This window comes from Dama dama, chromosome 21 (genome assembly GCF_033118175.1).
Source record: "Dama dama isolate Ldn47 chromosome 21, ASM3311817v1, whole genome shotgun sequence".
NCBI classification, from domain to species: Eukaryota; Metazoa; Chordata; class Mammalia; order Artiodactyla; family Cervidae; genus Dama; species Dama dama.
The window spans coordinates 16,101,508-16,120,695 of record NC_083701.1 but is presented as its reverse complement, the minus strand read 5'-3'; the positions used below and the strand labels follow the sequence as shown (position 1 = coordinate 16,120,695).

At 47.8% G+C, this 19,188-nt stretch overlaps 3 protein-coding genes across 12 annotated transcripts in view; 1 reads left to right on the top strand and 2 right to left on the bottom strand.

The window, feature by feature from the left end:
- Window positions 1-2,356, bottom strand: part of TATDN1 (TatD DNase domain containing 1) — a 31,673-nt gene extending 29,317 nt beyond the window's left edge. For 2 of the 4 annotated variants that reach the window (XM_061123238.1, XM_061123239.1), the window contains exon 1: window positions 2,274-2,356. In XM_061123238.1, coding sequence (XP_060979221.1) covers window positions 2,274-2,295 — 22 coding nt within the window. In that variant the 5' untranslated portion in view covers window positions 2,296-2,356. The remainder of the gene's footprint in view (window positions 1-2,273) is intronic. The other 2 variants (XM_061123240.1, XM_061123242.1) reach the window with 1 other exon arrangement.
- An 18-nt stretch (window positions 2,357-2,374) lies between these two features.
- Window positions 2,375-9,631, top strand: NDUFB9 (NADH:ubiquinone oxidoreductase subunit B9). The gene is made up of 4 exons (XM_061123243.1): window positions 2,375-2,533; window positions 5,532-5,724; window positions 6,286-6,399; window positions 9,322-9,631. The coding sequence occupies exons 1-4, from the start codon at window positions 2,433-2,435 to the stop codon at window positions 9,451-9,453; spliced, it is 540 nt and encodes a 179-aa protein (XP_060979226.1). The 5' UTR covers window positions 2,375-2,432; the 3' UTR covers window positions 9,454-9,631.
- A 512-nt stretch (window positions 9,632-10,143) lies between these two features.
- MTSS1 (MTSS I-BAR domain containing 1) overlaps window positions 10,144-19,188 on the bottom strand; it is a 160,264-nt gene continuing 151,219 nt past the window's right edge. Inside the window, exons 12-17 of one of the 7 annotated variants that reach the window (XM_061123232.1) lie at window positions 17,912-18,031; window positions 16,889-17,083; window positions 15,473-15,646; window positions 14,966-15,128; window positions 12,884-13,237; window positions 10,144-12,775 (exon numbers count right to left, since the gene is read on the bottom strand). In XM_061123232.1, coding sequence (XP_060979215.1) covers window positions 12,543-12,775; window positions 12,884-13,237; window positions 14,966-15,128; window positions 15,473-15,646; window positions 16,889-17,083; window positions 17,912-18,031 — 1,239 coding nt within the window. In that variant the 3' untranslated portion in view covers window positions 10,144-12,542. Of the gene's footprint in view, window positions 13,238-14,965; window positions 15,129-15,472; window positions 15,647-16,888; window positions 17,084-17,911; window positions 18,032-19,188 lie in introns of all 7 variants that reach the window. The other 6 variants (XM_061123230.1, XM_061123231.1, XM_061123233.1 and 3 more) reach the window with 6 other exon arrangements.

Sequence of the window (19,188 nt, the reverse complement as noted above, 5' to 3'; positions counted from 1 at the left end):
TTCTCTAGCTTATCTGGTTGAGATTCTTTTATCAATTTTCTTACCACCTATACTGAAATTACACGTCTTCTTCTACTCACTCATTCATACTTCCACTGAACAGTCACTGTACTAGATAAGCCCCTGGGAACAAAGACAAATACCACCAAGCATCTGCCTTAAAAGAGTGTAGACTAATGGGAAAGGCAGATACATAAGTATTTTAATTATAAAATAATGTGGTAAAGTAAAGGGTAGGTAAAAATCAACCAGGCAAGAGGATATGAGAGACAGCGGGGACATTATGGTCTCAAACTGCCACTCTAAAACCTTTTCGGAAGCAAGAAACAGCACCTCCAAGTGTTTATAGAGCATAAAAAGGATGAGGCTGGAAAAGCAGGAAGGACCAGACCATAGAAAGGCTTTGTATGCTAGGCTGTGTGCTGAGTCACTTCGGTTGTGTCCGACCCTTTGCGACCCCATGGACTGTAGCCCACCAAGCTCCTCTGTCCATGGAATTCTCCAGAGAATACACTGGAGTGGGTTGCCGTTTCCTTCTCCAATGCTACGTTAAGGCACTTCAACTATTCTGAGGACAGTAACTAAAAGATCTGAAGCAGGAGAAAAATGTAGCTGACTTTTATACAGACCACTCTGGAGGCTAGAGAAAGGATTTAAAGAGACAACTTGAGGCAAGGATTAAGTTTTTATGACAAACACAAAACTTTTTAAAAAGTGTGTTTCCTTTTCTTTGTGGAGTGTTTCGTGGCTCTCACCCCATCTACCCCATCAATTATATCACAGATTGTAATAAAGAGGCTGAGAGACACCACACCTGCAAAGGGTCTACAACCTCTGAGGACCTACCTGTCCCCCACCCCAGGCTCTCCCACAGTATTTTAAAAAGCCTCTTTCATGGCACTGTAAGGTGCCACGCTCCTCTGGTACTAACTGTACCACTAGATTCTTTATAATTCCACATACTTAGCACAATATCTTTGTTAAAAAAAACAAAAAACTGCCCAAAACAACTTAGATCTAAGTTTATAATCCTAACCTCTTTGAATGCAAGACATTTCCAACTGGCCAGTAACTGTCCCCACCTGATGTCCTGTTAAGATTCTCACATTTACCTAATCCAAATGGATTTCCTTACATCGCCCACCCACTGCCAAACTAATCAGGCTTCCATTTCATATTGAGGTGTTTATCCCAAACCTGAATCATGTTTACTCTCCCTTACTTGTCATAAACACTCAGCTGCTAAATGCTGCATCTGTACCTCTCCCCCATTTCTCTCCCTTTTCCAATGCCCTTGCTCAAGTTCTGATGTGCTTCCCTGCCTCTCCCTGTGACCTACCAAACCGACAGAAGGGCTGTCATTTTCCCACATCAAGTAGCTAGAAAGTTCACAAAGAAGGCGCATGCCCTGCTTTACCCACTGCTGTATCCCACAGCCCAAGGCTCCCAATGGGAAACTGGCACCCAATGATTTGCTTAAGGAATGTTCCTTGTCAAAAGCCTCCAGTGAACCTCTATACACAGTAAAATTAAACTCAGCAACACATTCAAGTCCCAAGTCAGCCTTCCAATCCTAGCTCTCACAATGTCCGCGCCCCCCATCGCCCCCGCCCCCCCCCCCCTTTCCTGAGTGCCTGGTACTAAATACGCTTACTCCTTTAGTCCTTGTCGAATTCTCCCTCTCTTGTTCTACCGATGCTGAATGGTTAGTGTACTTGCCAAGTACAGAACTTGTTTCTCTTCCCATTGTGTGTGTCTTCCAGTTTCCCCACCAGGTGTTGGTGCCAGCAGATTAAGGGCAGGTACCTGTGTTCCTGGTCCGGTGCCTGGCCCACCAGAGGCCTCAGTAACTGTGATATGAACTACGATACGAATCAGTGCGTGACCGCGTCCCTCGAAGCCAAACCCCATCCTCCTCTCCGCCAAACAAACGGTAAGGGGTGGGAGGTGCACGGAGGCTACAGGAGAATACAACGTCTGGCTTTGAGTTTTTTAGTAGTTTTTTTTTCCTTTTTATTGAATACAACAACATGTTGGAAAGAGCACAAGTCATAACTGCGAAGTTCGTCAATTTTCACAAATAAGCATACCGGTGAAGCCAGCACCAGACTGAGCACCAGAACATTACCAGCACCCAGAGGCCTCCCCGCGCCCTCTTCCGAGGGGTGCACTTTCAACCCGGCAAAGAGCTGGAGAGCTCACGTCCTGGGCCCTCTAGCAGCGGTGCGCGACGCCCGGGAACCGAAATGCCCCCAATGCTGGCAAACTCTTACCCACGAATTTGAAACGACTCATGACTGCAGCCCCACGTTCTCCTCGACGGAAGCGGAAACGGCCCTGTATTGCCCCGCCCTTCCAGCAGCCCCGCCCCCTCGCCGCTGACATCCGGTTTCCCGGGAGCCCCCGGGGCCGCTGAAGGTGAGCCGGCCGTCATGGCGTTCTTGTCTTCGGCGGCCTATCTGACCCACCAGCAGAAGGTGCTCCGGCTTTATAAGCGGGCGCTGCGACACCTGGAATCATGGTGCATCCACAGGTGGGATATGGGGAGCCAGGGCGCGGGGAATTGACCCCGGGGGCTGAAAGGCCCTTGGTACCGGGCGGCTCAAGGACTTCGGGGACAGGGTGGGAACACGGCCCCTCGCCCCCATAAGCCCGCCTCTACACCCGGGTTCGAGTGCGGAATTCATCGCCCACATCTGGGAGACCTTGAAGACTTGTTTATCTGGCTCCGGGCTCAGTTTTCTAATCAGGAAAACGGACACGGTACCCACGCAGAGGGTTGCATAACAATTAAGAGAAAGAAAGTACCACAGATGGACTTTGTTGTCCCTCCAGCGCTCACTCATTAATAGCTTTCTTCCTATTGTGACCTCTTCCTAATATTGGCAGTAATAACAAGTGCGTTTTCTTTAGTCCTCGCACTTCTGGGAATTAGGGGTGATTTAGCCTTATTTTATAGATGAGAAAAGGCAAGAGAGTAAGTTGCTCAAGGCCCTGCAGCTGGTAAGTGGCCTAGCCAGGGTTAAAACTCAGGTGTCTTAACTCCAAAGCATCATCATCACCCCCACCCCACCCCCATCAGCTTTCCTCTTTATAGCTTCATCCAGTCTTTTTTGTTAGCTTCATCCCACGTAATTCTTTACCTCCCACATAATTTTCTTCTTCCCTCTCTTGTCCATCTGGAACTAGTCTTAGAACACAGTCTTAAAACACGGATTTTTGTGATCTAAGTGCAATGCATGCTGGGGTAACAACCCAAGATGTATGAATGCAAGGCCTCTACTCCCTTAGCAGAATCCTAAAACCTAGTCTAACGAGAAGCGCTTCTGATGAAAACTTCTAAGCAGTAGGAAACTGAGCATATCTGGAAAAGCTGTGAAGGGCAAGCCCAGATTTTATATATTTGGGATGACTGTAAGTCGTCGACTTACTTCTCTGTGCTAGGCAGCAGGATGGCGAGGTTCAAGGCTGTAGGGTTCATTACTTTCCTAATTTTTTTTATTCATGACAGAATTTGCTATTCAGGTTCTATGCTGGCTGATGAATAAATAAATGTTAACAAGGCTTTTTTCTTAGCTGTAGCAGTTTGTGGATTAATGGGGAAGATGGACACATGTAAACAGCATAGGGAATTATCAGTTTTATAAGATGAAGGAAGTCAAGCCATCAAGAATTCAGGCAGTGCTGAACTACATCTGGGAATATTAATATTAGCCTTGGAGGAAAGGATAAATGTATTTACCATGATAACACTAACTCAGCGTTCCTTTAAATCTCCTAACATCTTTTTCTCTGTACTTTCTTGATATTTTTTTTCTTCCATTTGCCCTCACAGTGCTATTTGTTCTGCATGGGTCCATTCTAGACACTTGGTTATTGCTGTATATACCTTGTGCAGCCTCATCTATTGTTGGGACTTGTCTCTAGAGCTGTATTTCTAACTATTTGTTAGATTACCTACAGTATGCTGAAGCTGAACTTACTTTTATTTTCACTACCTCATTTTGACTCTCTTCCCAAATTCCCTGCCTCAGCTAATGGCATTACTAGTAATATAGTCACTCAGCTTTAAGTCTTAGTAGTATTTTCAGGTGCTCCAAACTTACCCCTCTGGCAGAGGGGTATATATACATACTTATATGCCGTGTACAACTGGACACTGATTTTTGTAAATTCTCTTCCCACTGTAATAATATTAGTAGTTGACATTGAGCACTGAGGATGTGCCCAGCACTGTGTGAAGTGTCTTTATATGTTTTAGCTTATCACATCTTTAAGGACAGCCTGAAGATACAGATGTTATTAATACCTTAATGGAGGAAGAACCCATGGCCTAAAGACTTTAAGTAATTTACCCTAGATCACACAGCTAGTAAGTGCAGAGCTAAGACTCAGTCTTAAGCAATCTGATTCCAGAGCCTGCTCTCATAAATTTGTAGTTTAAATGTTTCTCTCCTGTCACCATCCATTCACTGTGGCTTGCTTCAGGCCCTTATCATCTCTGGTCTGGATTATCAAAGCCCTGTTATTACTCAGCCATAAAAAAGAATGAAGTAAGTGAAGTAAGTCAAACAGACAAGACTAATATCATATGATATCACTTATATTTGGAATCTAAAATATACAAATGAATTTAATTACGAAACAGACACACAGACAAAACAAAACTATGGTTATCAAAGGGGAAGTTGGGGAGGAGGTATAAATTAGGAGTTTGAGATTAGCAGATACAGACTATTGTCTATAATAAGGATCTACTGTATAGCACAGGGAATTATATTCAGTATCTTATAATAAGCTATAATGGAAGAGAATATGAAAAAGTGTATGTATGTATAACTGATTCACTTTGCTGTACACCAGAAACTAAGGCAACATTGTATATCAATTATTGTTTTAAAAATTTAATAAAAAAAATTTTTAAGCCCCATAAATGATCTCTGCATCTATGGCAGCCCACTCCAGTATCCTTGCCTGGAAAATCTCATGGACAGAGGAGCCTTGTGGGCTACAGTCCATGGGGGTCGCAAAGAGTCAGACACGACTGAGGAACAGTTTCACTAACACTTTCTAGAACCTGACCAGAACTTGCCTAAGGTCATGCAGCTAGTGTCAGATTCAGAATTTGAACCCAGTTCTGTTTTGAGCCGCACTGTGCCACCGTGTAATACCTGCCTCCCACATCTGTGTCCAGAATTTAGCTCAGTGTCTAGCACAAGGTAGGAGGAAGTTACATAAGCTGTCATTCAATGAATTGAATGATCCTCCTATAGAGGAGATGGGGAAAGAAGTTAGGCTGTGTTTATTAATACAATAGTTTTTTGCTGCTGGTGTTTGGGGGGGACTGCCAAGAAAGCTGTCATAATGATGCAGCTGCTCCATTGACAGGGTCCGGGGAGGAGCTGGGAAGTTGCATTACTCACTTGGGAGGCATTAATGGAAGTACCCCTCTTGTCAGATAACTGTCAGATAGTTATACTTCCCGATCGAGTAGATTACATTTCTAATCTCCAAAACCATTTTGGTTTAAGGGATAAATACCGGTACTTTGCTTGCTTGTTGAGAGCCCGGTTTGATGAACATAAGAATGAAAAGGACATGGTGAAGGCCACCCAGCTGCTGAGGGAGGCAGAGGAAGAATTCTGGCATGGTCAGCATCCTCAGCCGTACACCTTCCCTGAGTCTCCGGGGGGCACCTCCTATGAGAGATACGAGTGTTACAAGGTAGGTGAGGACCACAGGTGTGTCGAATTTCAAACCTCAGCCCCGGAAACCACTCGCCTTTTTAAGGGCAGCTAGATTTCCTTTCTGACAGTTACATGTTTTTTCAGCATCAGTTTCCTCTCTCCCAGATGCCATCAAGACTTTTCTTTCCAAACTCAGTGCCAGGGTCTTGCAGTAAACATTTTGACAAAGGAAATTGCTTAAGGAATGGGTCAATAACTCATTTTTGGATCTTGAAGTTAAGCAGTTTCAATTGGTGCTTAGTATTCTAAGGGGTATTTCCAAAAAACATAAAGCCACATTGGATGTTTAGAGAGCTTGGGTAGGGGAGGGGCGATGCCATTTCTCTTTGGACTGACCTTGCTGTTTTTCGGTCCTAGATTGTTTCAGTCTAAGGTGTTCTTTATTTTGGTCCTCTGCTATGTATGGCTTAGTGTCAGAAGCAAGTCTGGAACTTAGAATTGTTATAAAAATACATTGATTTTTGTCTCCTGAGAAGGCCCTCCCCGTGATGTGTAAATGTGTCCTGTGGAATGACGCTGTGATTTCCCCTCCTGACAGGTTCCTGAGTGGTGCTTAGATGACTGGCATCCTTCGGAGAAAGCGATGTATCCTGACTACTTTGCTAAGAGAGAGCAGTGGAAGAAACTGCGGAGGGAGAGCTGGGAGCGGGAGGTGAGTCTTGCCTATACTTTGTCTCTCAGGTGTGTTCAATACAACATTTACAACCATCTTAGAAAGAGGTTAAATGTGTTTCCTGGTCTTTGGGCTTTTCTGTTCTTTAATTTTGCTTCTCTTCTCCTTCCCCTCCATTATCCTTTGCTTGACTTTATTAATCTCTTAACCTTCTCCACCAGCGCCTTGGGTGTTTTTCCACTCATGATGACTGATTTATGTATGTATTGAAAACTTAATTCATTTTTTGGCTGTGCTGGGTCTTCATTGCTGTGAGGGCTTTTCCCTAGGTGCAGCAAGCAAGGGCTACTCTCTAGTTGCTGTTTGCAGACTTCTCATTGCAGGTGGCTTTTCTTGTTGTTGAGCATAGACTCGAGGTGTGTCGGCTTGAGTAGCTGCAGCTCCCGGGCTCTAGAGCAGAGCCTCAGTAGCTGTGACACACGGGCTTCGTTGCTCTGTAGCATGTGGAATCTCCCTGGATCAGGGATTGAACCTGTATCTGCTGCATTGGCAGGTGAATTCTTCACCACTGAGCCACCAGGGAAGCCCTGATTTATATTTTAAAAAATTCAGTCTGCGGTAGTGTGAAAAATAAATTGGAGAGGGCAAGTGGAGAAGGGAAGAGACCAGTTTGGGTTATTGCCGTAGTTCAGTCCAAAGACTACACAACCAGCGCTAGGATGGGAATGGTGGATGTGGAAGGAAGCAGCTTCAGGGTATTGTTTGCAGGGATGTGAAGAGGGATTGGATTGGGGTGGGGGTTTCGTGTGGAGTGAAGGATGGGAAGAATCAAGAATGATTTCCAGGTTTTAAGCTTCAACATGTGGAGTTTGGTGGTGGTGTTTATTGTGATAGGGAAGAGAAGAGAAAACAGATGTCAGGACAATCAGGTGTTCGGTTTTAAATGGTTAAAAATGTAAAAGTTGAGAATCCTGTGAGACATCTGATGCAGGTGTCAGACAGTGACTGGATGTGCAAATTTGGAACTCAGAGGAGAGATTTAGGCTCAGAATAGAAATGTGGGTGTTATCAGTTGTTTTAAAAGCCACAGAAGAGGGAATGGGGGCCTCTTCCCGGTTCCCTCTCCACAGCAGAGGAACTGGATTAAGTGGAGGCTGGCAGAGAGCCACAGAAAGGTTTGAGATCCTTAGAGCCAAGAGAAAGTGTTTCAGGAATAGTGGTCAGGGTCAGTCATCTTTGATGTGGTCTAGAGTCCTGGAAATAACATCGAGAGGTGTTAATTACAGAGAGGGCATTAGTGGCCCTGACTTGAGCTTATCTGTCACACAAAGATTGATCGGAACGTGAGGAGGAGAAAACGTGAGGGAGAGATGACTCTTGAACATTTGCTGAGGAGAACGAAGAAATGGGGCAGTAACTAGAGACCTAGAGATTACTTTCTTTTAAAATAAATAATGATGCATGCGTACTGGTGAGATTTGGGGTGAGGGAGAGTCTGGTAATGCCGAATCAAGATAGAACAGGTACAGAAGGAAAATTTTTGAGGATCCCGAGCCTGTGTGGGGGCCTTTGAAAGGAGAAGGGATTCTTCCTCCATTCTTATTGGACAGAAGCTGTAGGTAAATACTTCTGGGTTAGAAGTTTGGATGGTGGGGAAATGACAGACTTTCATGTGCGGGCTTCTCTTTTTTAAGTAAAATAAGGAAAAGCCAGGGAGTGGGCAAAGCATGTTTGTAGAACATGAAAAGGTGTGATAAGCGTGGGCAGAGGATGAGCTTGCTGGAGAGGAGCAGTAAGATTGCTGTGGGGTGGTGAAGGCCCATGTGAGGCTGGGAATAAATGTGTTGTGACTCCAGTTTGTTCCAGGAATTTTTTTTTTTCTCTTTAGCAATACTAAGCTGTACGGGTGCAGGCCTGAAGGTAGATTGTGTGGCTCTTCTCTGTCAAGAGCGACAAGGAATTGAAGTTCCTCCATAGGGAGTGATTTTCGTGATGGAGTCTAGCTGGGTCAAGTAGGGACGTACACAGGAGACTGATGCAGAGAAGGGCCAGTTAGGAGAACGTGGGAACTGGGAGCCTCTGTGAGTTCAAGAAGTTATGTTCAACGGGCCTTTAAGTAAATGAGCTGGAAGAGGACACTGGTTACTGGGATATTGGGTTACTTGAAGTCATGATTTTGTGATCAAGGACGGCAGTGTTTTCCAAGAAGTATGTGAGCATTTGGGAACTTCAGGTGTGTTTGTTCATGGAGAGCAGCAGATTCATTCTGCAGTTGATTGCTTTGATAACCTCTCCCCAGAACCTTCCTCCTTTACTTATTCCATCGACATTATTAAACAGCATATGTACTGTAGCCCAGGTTTGCCACAACCCAGAATTGGTTTTCTGTAGGGAGGTTCAAAAAACCATGGCTCTGGAAAGTGGGTGCCTTGGCTCTCCTCCTCTAGTAGGACAGTGGTGATCTCCGAGATTTGCTGGAACAGGAGTAGCTAGGCAGCAGGGGGCAGGACTGAGCACATTTGTACCTGATTGCTATTTGGAGGGCTTTTAAATTAACATCCCTGATGTATTCAAATTGACGTTTCTTAACAGTGCTTTCGGAGACCACTTTGCAGAGACACGAGAACATGCTGGGGGGAGTGGTCAGGTGAAGGGGCCATAACAAGGGGAACTTGGAGTAGTAATTGTCAGGGTTTTGCTTAATGAGTAGGAGGTGGGGTAGGAGGGTTTGTTCTCAGCTTTGCTGTTTTAGAATGGGAAAACCTTTGAGGAGAACAGCTTTTGTGTCTGAGTTAAAATACAGGCATAGAAATAATGCAGTTCTGTATAAACAGCCCTTTTCTGTAGTGAGGATCAGTGTCATGTGACAGAGTAGAAACAACGCTGACACTGCTCCACAGCAGAGGTCGGACCATCAGTTTGACTCCTGTTCTAATTGTTCCCTCTTTACCGCTCTTTTAGGTGAAGCAGCTGCAGGAGGAAACCCCGGTTGGTGGTCCCCGAACTGAAGCTTTGCCCCCAGCCCGAAAGCAAGGTGACTTGCCCCCTCTGTGGTGGCATATCGTGACCAGACCCCGGGAGCGGCCCATGTAGAGGAAGATGCCTCACAGTCACGCTCGCAAGTGAGATGAGTTAATAGGACACACACTTGCCCTAATAAAATAACTCCACCTGGTATGACTGACGTGTTCTGAGGAGTGACATGTTGGATGATTGGGCCGCTGTCATTTTTTTAGCAGTTATGCATATAAAGAAAAGTATGTGAAATGTAGTCGGTCAGATGTGTTCTGTTCATCCCCATTAAGTCATATTGATAAATATGCTATCAAGGGAAAACTACACAGCAGAACCAGATACAAGAGTTACTTGAATAAACTTGAGTTGAAGGCTTAACTCAGCTGTAATGAGTGGAAGGCATGAGAGGCTAAGAAGAGAAAGCATGCCAGTAGTGAGTGTGTAAGATAACTTTGCTGTTTCCTAGATTCCACTCATGGAATTTTAGCTTTGATTAAAGGACCACTCTTAAGCACACGAAGCACACGTTCAGCAAATAAGCATGCAGTTTATGGGGTTCTCAGGATTGGAGTTTGGTGGCTGGGGTTAAAGCATTCGATCTGAATGGCACTTTTGTGATAGTCATTTCAAAGGCAGTTTCCCAGCTTTGCTTCCTCTACTGTAGCTTGGATTGTCTGCAGACACAAAGGTAAGGGTGGCAAAAACTAAATGAAGTTTTTTGTTTTTTTTCTAAAGGTAAAGCCATTTAAAAAATTCAGCCAAACTCAGCTACTCTGAGTTCTTGGTAACTCACTGGAACTGTTAACATTAAACTCACTTAGGTCAGGCAACTAAGTGTTCTTAGGGTGCACAGAAATGATGTCAGTTTTCTAACTAAGCTCGATGTGAGTTTCAGCCCATCTTCTAACATTTGACCAAGACCTCAGCCTGAATTTTAATAAGACTTGAAATGCAGGGCTTTTTTTTCTAGTGGTTCTTTATTTATAATGTAGGCTGAAGCAACTGTTACAAGGTAGAAGGGAGACACGTTACACAATTGTTATTTATACAAGTTTAGAACAAAAAACTGCACAGGGAGAGGTCAACTCTCAGTACAAACTAGCAACTAAACCACAATAATTTACCTTTAGAAACGATCTCTTTATTTTCAGCTGTGACACTGCTTTTACAATATGCAAAAACACAAACAGAACTACCAAAGGTGTTTTGTCACATTCTTCTACATTGAATTTGGCAACATTTTATATTAAATTTATTCAGATTATACTAACGTTTAAAAACTAAACAAGTGAAAAGCTGTACCAGGGTACAGTTACATCCATTTATTTCAAAGGTTTAAAATACCACTTTTATCTAACGTAATTACCTTGCAGTGATTTCTGCTTTTGCAAAAACCATCTCAAGCATCATATGCACAATGCATCAGCTACTTTTAGTCATCAAGATTGGTGGGCTAAACCACAGGCACTACTGTTGCTTATATTCTGTAAAAGGAGCTTGTTTTTCAAAGAAAAAAAGCTTAAATAGTTTCTAATAATCATGCCTTTGCTTTAAAGCCATAACATAAAATGTCCTTGAGCGATCACAGCAGTGTTAAATGTTAATATATAGAACAGTGACTATACAGGTACATTTCTTTCACATCCAATGCAGTTATGTATTAAAGCATAAGAGTATGTAGCCGAAGCTTGCCACCAACAGAGATCTGCAGGCCCCGGGAGACCCGCCAGGCTCTTTCTCCTTGAGAGGTTCGGTCCCAAATGAGCACTTTGAACTGACCCCATTAAGAGGCTGGCTTTCTTTTTTTTGAAACACCATTGCAGTCCCCAGATGTGATCCTTTAAATCTACAAATCTCTGTTGGCTTTAGGGGATGGGCATTATAACAAATTTAACTTTCACTTAAAAAATAAAAGACAGAAATCCATTCCAAAAAACATTACCTAGGATACAAAAGAGGACAGTATAGTGGTCAGATTCCAGGTGACAAGAAAGAAATCCTCCTCTCCGATGTTTAGTATGAAGCCAGTTAACTGCCACTTATTTAAAAGAAGATAAGAAAAACAAGCCCCCAGACTGGTAAACACATTGGCAAGTTGCTAGACTCCAAGCTGGTTACCCTTGTTAAATCCGCTCGAGTTTTTTCAAAATATTTGGGCTTTTCAACGCACCCAGCCTGCTGGGCACAGTTAAGTAAAAGGCATTTGCTATATCTAAGAATTCCCTGCTATCATTTTTAAATGTTTTCACATTTTTAAAACTGCCTTACCATTTTGGATGCATTTGGACTCAATGAAAGTGGGTATAACAGACGAGTAACTGAAGTGGGGGTTCTATGTCTACCCGGTGGCGGCCGCATGCACAGGACTGGAGGTGGGTGCTGTGTGCAGTCAGGAGGAATCGTGGGAGAAAGGAAGTCCTTAAACACCCTACAGAAACAAACACTGCAATCCAGTATGGCTTATTCGGATGCATTTACCATGAAGCTACTAGAAATTTCAACCTACGAGGCTACCCTTAAATGTAACAGGATCGGCTATGTTGACAGTGTGCCCCTCCCCCGACCCTCCCCCCAATCCCAACACAGTCTACCATTTCCAGAGTTACTTCACTCCAAATATTGCTCATCAACTGACTCCCGCATTTCTCATCCCGAAAGTAGTTTGCTTGGATAAGGATTTTTACTCCTTATCCATTTTGTTTGTACATTAAAATAACTTGAATTTGCTCCTAAGCCAGACTACTACAATGCATCTACAAAAGCTTGCAGGAAAACAAAGAAAAGGAAAAAAGCTAAGTATAGTTATCCTTTCTTCTGAACTCACTAACTTTGTGGTTCCCCTGCCCGACCTCCCCCCGCCCTTATGCATTTAAAATTTTACAAAGACTTGTAAAAAAGTTAAATGGAATTTGGCACCTTCAGAAAAATCAAAAGAGGAACTTAAGATTAAAATGTGCAGAAAGAAAACTGTTGATATTTACAAATTAAAAGATCAAGGTTATGTCAGTTACATGTTACTTTTAATTCTTATCTAAAGGTGTACTTTCAAAAGAGCTGTGTTCTGAGTTGCCTACAAAATCTTTTGATTATAGATTGGAATGGATCAAGACAAATTAGGTCTTATTAATTAGACAGTTCATTCCCCACTGGCAGCATTTCTTGAGAGCCTAAGAGAAGCGCGGGGCTGAGCGGTCATTTGTCATGGTCTTCTTCAGTTTCACGCCCCTTCGGATGGCATTCAGCATGTCTTCTCCTTGAGGGACGTCCCTCGGGCTCAGATCTGCAGGGTCGCTCTCTGGAACCTGGCCTGGGGAGGCAGTGGCACTTGGGGGATCCTGGTCTTCGGCCTCGCTTTCTGGAATCGCCTGTCTGTGCTCCTCGGGGATGCTCGGCTTCGGGCCTGGAAGAGGGGGGTTGACGGAGGCTTGGCCGCTCCACATTGAGGCGGGCACGCTGGTGCCACCCTGGGGGCCCTCACCCACAGACGGCGACTCTGGGCTGTGCTCACCCCGCTCCTCGGGCCCATCTGGAGGGGCTGGCAGCACCCCAGGGAGGTCTGGAACAGTGGGGGTCTTGACAGGGATCACGGGTGTCTTGATGGGGATGGGACCAGCTCCTATGGTCCCCCGGCGGACAGAAGGCTTGGTGGAAGGGGTCCGTCGGATGGTGGCAACCCCTGGGGTGACCATAGCAGGTCCAAGGGTGGTGGGAAGGCCCGCGGTTGAGGCCGGGCGCTTGGCTTGGAACATCCTTCGATAGGACTGGCTGATGTCGCTATTTCTTGGGATGGTGGAGGATTTGTCAAACTCCTGCTGATCAGCCTCCTGGTCACCACTTACAGAGAAATAATCGTAATCTGAAACTGATTACAGGATGCGATTAGAAATCTCCGAGGTGGTGGCTGTGCTTTTTCATTTTCTGTGTTGGGAGGACAGAAGGCCCCAGAAGCCAGGGATTTCACCCGCAACTTTATCCCGAGCCTCCCTGGGTTTCCAGGCCCCCATCATCTAAGAACTCCCTGACGGGGATTGTCATTTTGTTCACCAAGGGAGCCCTGAGCACCCAGAGCAGAGCTGGACACAAGCGGCCTGCACTCAAATGCCGCTGAGCTGGGAAGGACGCAAAACGCTACCTCTGAGAACCTCTGGGAGGAATAGAGAGGGTGGAAGGAGGAAATAACCTCTCCAACCTGGAATATAATGTGAGAAACAAACCCCACATGGACCATACAGAGCTCCCTCATGATCAGCTCACTAGTGCAAAGACTAGAAAAACAATGGAACTGGCACTCTGAAACCTATGCACAAAGACAGGTTCCATCAGTGCAGTGTGCTCACCTCCTCCCAACACAGGGTCACGTGGGAGCGGGAGGCGTCCCGGCCGAACACCTCAGAGTACGTTTCTGAACAGCGGCACTCTGGCATCTGGGCCAGGTCAGTCCAGGGGTGGGGGTGTGGGGGTCTTTGGGCTGTATTACGGGATGTTTAGCAGCATCCCTGCCTTGTCTGCTAGACGCTAGTAGCACCCCCTCCAACTGTGACAACTAGAAATGTCTCTAGATGTTGCCAAGTGTCCTCTGGGGAGCAAGATGGCCCTCCACTGAGACCCACTGTCAGAGACCTCGATGGAGGACTGCCAGCAGGCTTGGCCAACACACAGATCTAGTGGCTGCGATGCCATCATGCTGGCTTTGCGGCTGTCTGGGGAGACGGATCAGAGAGGCGGTTCATAGAGAACTTGGCTGGAACAGGTTAGGAGTTTGGGCTTCAGACTCTTGACAAGATCTTAGCTTCAAACTCTAGCTCTGCTTCTTATTACTTGTGTGAACCCTGGGCCTCAGTCTCCATGTATGTAAAATGAGGATAAATATACACATGGGCTTCCCAGGTCGCGCAGTGGTGAAGAACCTGCCTGCCAATGTAGAGATGCAGTGTTTGATCCCTGGGTCGGGAAGATCCCCTGGAGGAGAATATGGCAGCCCACTCCAGTATTCTTGCCTGGAGAATTCCCATGGACAGAGAAGCCTGGTGGGCTACAGTCCATGGGGCTGCAAGCCACGACTGAGTGAGCACGCATACATGTTATGTAAGTGGCTGTGACAAATAAATGGGCTTAGTCTGTTTTCGTCTGTTTAGTGGCTCAGTCATGTCTGACTCTTTGCAACCTTGTCCATGGGATTTTTCAGGCAGGGATACTGGAGTGGGTTGCCATCCTCCTCCAAGGGATCTTCCTGACCCAAGGATCAAACCTGCATTGGCAGGTGGATTCTTTACCCTCTGAGCCACCAGGGAAGCCCAAAGTGCTTATTATAAAGTGCCAAACACAAATGATAAAGTACCATTAACAGCATCTTGTGTTCACATTGGGAACTGCCCTGAACCCTGAAGTTGAAGAACAAGCGAAGCTGTGAAAGTCTTGCCACTTCCTTGGATGGCAGCTACCTAACAATCACAGGCAGAGCCCTCCCGAGCATTCCAAGATGCTCAATGGTGTCTGGACGGACGTCTGCCTCCTCCCAGGAGGGAGGGCCCCCCGTCCTCACCTGACACCGCTCAGGAAGCCGGGCTGGAAAGCCTAGGCTGCCTCCTACCTTGGGAGGGGATGGTGTCCTCGGAGCAGCAGGGGGTGGTGGTCTGGGTGCTGTAGCCACTGGAGCACTGGAGCGAGTCCCGGCTGCTCCTCTGGGTGTCCAGCTGGAGGCCCCGAGACAGGGCCAGGGCCAGTTCTTCACAGGCCTCCATCTCCTCTCCAGGCTGCAGGTGGGAGGAAAGAGACGAGCCCCCGGGGCCATGAGTCCCTGTCTGATAACCCCAGAGCCTTTCTACTCTTCCAGTGGGGCCTTGTCTGGATCTACTCTGTTCCCATGACCACCACTGGGTCTGTGGGCCCAGGAGGCTGTCAGCTTGCTTGGGCCCTACCCAGGCTCTAGAAAGTTCTAGAGTCTAGCTCCCATATGAGACCTTCCCTGGGGGCCCTCTAAATGCCATAGACCAGGGAGTCAGGGAAAAGGGCTCAGGTCCCTCCAGCCACCGGCCAGCACATGTCCCCTGGCCTGGTGTGGAGGGCCCCGGCCAGCTGAAGAAAACAAGAGTGTCACCCTGGTGGCGGCCGACACGGTCATGCTCCTTGGCCTCTGGGCCTCCTCGGTAGCGGCGGGGGCACCTCCTGCCGCAGTGGGGCCTCCTCCGCTGGGGTCTGGCTCTCGCTTCTCTTTGCGGCGCTGAAGGGTGTTCACCAGAGGCTGATCGTAAGGTCCTGGCTTGGCCCAGTCCTGAGTGGAGCAAGCGTGGTCAGGCGCCAGAGCCTCGGCCTCCACTTGGAGGCCAGAGAACCCCCCAGACAGCTGCCCACCCACGGAAGGCGGCTGGTCCCCGAGGGGGAGCTCACGCTGGGACAAGCCAGCAGCCCCCTCTCCCCTCACCCAGTGCTATGCTAGCAGAAAGGAATGGACAGTCCTTTGGGGACCCCCTGGGTACCTCTCCTTTCCTCTTATCTGCCCAAAGACAGAAAACCCACAACAACTGGGCAGGGAGCCTGGGGGAGACTCTTACAGCCACCAAACAGCTGACCAACTGCCTGCCGTGTCTAAAGGCACCAGCCAGTGGAGAGACGTCCCCAGGGACTAGGCCCTCCCCGGATGTCTGAGGAAGCCCCTGGCCTATGGGCTCAATTGAGCGCACTTGCATAGCCTGGCCACCAGGGGGCACTAAAGGAACGTCAGACACTTTCCCTGAGGCTGAACCTCACTTCAGGGAAGCAGCCCCAAAGGGCCTTCTGAGGTCCTCACAGAGGAAGGGAAGGCCCCTGGGTTGGAAGAAGGATTCCGAGGAGTCTGAGAGGTCTGCACCACTTGTTCAAAATGCAGGTTGCCTAGGGGCCTACTATTCCAGTTAGGGACCTCTCGAAATATCCTCTGGGTGTCATTTGTACTTGCTAGGAAATAATATAAAAACTTTTTATATTAAAGCAATGTTTATTGCTTTAAAGCAATGTCTATTGATTTATATGTCTTAATATAAACCATTAAGACTAAAAAATAAAGTCTGCATGGACTTTGAAGATTTGGAAAAAAAAAAAAGCCAAAACCTATCTGGGGGCATGGTTCTATTACCATGCCCCGATAAGGGACTCAGGGGAACAGTCTGGGGTACACTGTCCCCGGTATCAGCGGCTCCCTCAGGAATCCCCCAGGAGGGCAGAACCGGGACGTACACTCAGGAACCAGACATCCCCACCGTGCTCCATCTGGGTCTACTGGGGCCTAACCGGGGGTAACTGGTGTCTCCTACAGCCCCTCCAACCTCAGCTCCGCGTGGACATCTCTGCCTCAGCGCTGCCTGCTGGTTTCTGGTCCCCCCCGGGAGAATTTACTCAGGGAGGAGGTGTTATGGGGAAGAAGGCAGAGTGTGAGAGGAAGGGGTTGAGGGGAGAATCGGGGTGAGAATCGTGGGGGCAGAAGAGGGGTGAGCACAGAAGCAATGAGGGAGTGGGGAGAGGGCGGAGAGACACAAACCTTCCAGCTAGGGATCTGAGATGACGGGAACATGCCGGGCCCAATGGTGTAATAATGAGCGTAGTCTGGAAGATGGACAGAGGTGACCCGAGGGAGCAGGCGGGAGGCGGGCAGGCAATGAGGGAAAAGGCTCGCCCCTACGGGCCCCACATGGGATTCACTTGATAAACTATAGTGAGAAAACCCGTTAGACAACTGGAAACAAAAAAAAGGGGGAGGAAAAAAGGAAAAAAAAATTAATACAACAGGATGAGCGTGGAGGTACAAGATGGCATTGACATTCAAGGGATGGGGGAGACCTGAGTATTTACAAATAAATGTCAGGGACTCTGCTGCTCATGGACAGTCCATGATGCGAGAGAAGAGCTCCAGGCCGCAAAGAATGCATGTTTATCTGACACCAAGCATTCAGTGGGGGAAAATACTGTATCTACATTTAGAATAGTTTGGAAATGATCGGTGTCCCTAATGTGCAGTGCTCAATGGTCTTCGATTATTCCACTAATAATTTCACAGTGATGGTGATTTGCTCATCTCATTATGCAGCTTTCAAAACTCAACACCATCAGCTGAAGCTGTTCGTTCCAGGATTCCAAATCATCAGAGTGTTCAGGAGCAGATTCTAAATTGGGGCAAAGAAGCGGGGGCTGCAAACGAAAAGGCGGGAAAGCACACAGCCTCTGACGTGGTGGAATGTCACATCCAACGACAGGGTGACGAGGTGGCCACGGTGGGCGGGGTGCAGGGGAGGGGGAGGAGGAAAGATGGATGACCATCCATGTCCTGGGAAGAAGCCTTCACACCTCCGAGTTCCCCATACCCCTTCCTCTCCCTCTGGGTGACCACAAGGTCACTGCTTCAGGAGCCAGGCACCCCTTCCCGAAAAACCCCTCAGTCTCGTCCCTCCCTCTGTCCCAAGAGGGGCCGCTCTTGGAGATTTTGAGTTTCTGGGTTCCTGCGGCTGGGCGGGAAACAGCTGGCAGGGGGGCGGTCGGGGGAGAGGCTGGGACCCCAGCCGGTCACCTTCTCCGTGGACGCCCAGGCGCCCATGGTGGAGCCTGAGCTGACCGAGGTGGGCGAGCTGCACTCGCTCACCGACTGGCAGGTTTCCGAGGCTTCGGAGGAGGCCGAGCTGGACGAGTTCTGCAGCCGGGAGGGACCACGCGTGGGGACCGCGTGCCGCCACAAAAGGACACCCGTAAAAAATAAAAAGATGGGGGAGGGCGGGGGGGGGGGGGAGGAAGGTCACGCAACAGAGAGAGACAGACATGCACAGAGAGAAGGATGAGAGAAGCAGAGTTAGGGTTATTTCCCCCCAAAGCTGCGCCCACACAGAGGCTTCCAAGCCCTGGAAAGGAAGCGTGATGCCCAGTGAGACCCAGACCCGCCGGACTGTGGCACGCCCGGGACCCTGACGTCGGGGTGTGTGTAGTGCATGGGCTGCGTGCCTGGCCCGGGAGAGGGGCTCTGGTCGCGGTGCGGGGCTCCTGTGTTCCCCAGGGCATTTCTCCCTGTGCCTCCTTTTACATCTCTCGGGTGCCCGGCTGTTACTACATGAGGACTGACACCCCAGCTTGGGCTTTGGCTCCACGTCTGCCTGTTGTTTAGTCACTACACCACATCTGACTCTTTTGTGACCCTATGGGCTGTCGCCCACCAGGCTCTTCTCTCCATGGGATTTCCCCAGGCAAGAATACCGGAGTGGGTTGCCATTTCCTTCTCCAGAGGATCTTCTCAACCCAGATACTGAACCTGTGTTTCCTGCATTGCAGGTGGATTCTTTACCGCTGAGCCACCAGGGAAACCCCTTGTCTCCTTAGAATGGCTCTAATTCCTGGATTCTCTCCCTTTGTCACATGCAGCCTCCGAATCCCTAAGGGGTGGTTTTCCAGCTGTGAAGCTGTATCCTCACAGGACATGATTTTAGGTCTTTCTGCCTGGGGAGTGATTTTGAGGCTGTGGGCAGTCAAGTCCATTGGTTAGGGCAATGTTTCTAGTGGCCGTCACAGGGAGGATGAACCATCCAGTGAGATCTGAGACATCACAGAACTGAGGTCTGCCTTGACAAAACATCTCTTCAGGCTGATCTGATTATAAACCTCCAGTCCCTACCCGTCTCCTAGTGTCAACCAGGCACCTGCTCCCAGGTCCTAAGCTTCAGCCGAGGCAGAGACTGCCTGTTAATTCATCACTCCATCTTGACATACTGGTCCTGTCCTGGCACGTGGCAGGTGCCGAGCAGTGCTGAATGGATGAGTGACAATGACCATCTCTCCCATGTAAGTGTGTCCCCCCGGGGG

Excerpts from the sequence above, each read along its gene's own strand:
- NDUFB9 (XM_061123243.1), top strand. The coding sequence starts at position 2,433 with ATGGCGTTCTTGTCTTCGGCGGCCTATCTGACCCACCAGCAGAAGGTG. Across the intron at positions 5,725-6,285 it reads AGAGATACGAGTGTTACAAG|GTTCCTGAGTGGTGCTTAGA; the intron begins GTAGGTGAGGAC and ends CCCTCCTGACAG. Across the intron at positions 6,400-9,321 it reads GGGAGAGCTGGGAGCGGGAG|GTGAAGCAGCTGCAGGAGGA; the intron begins GTGAGTCTTGCC and ends CCGCTCTTTTAG.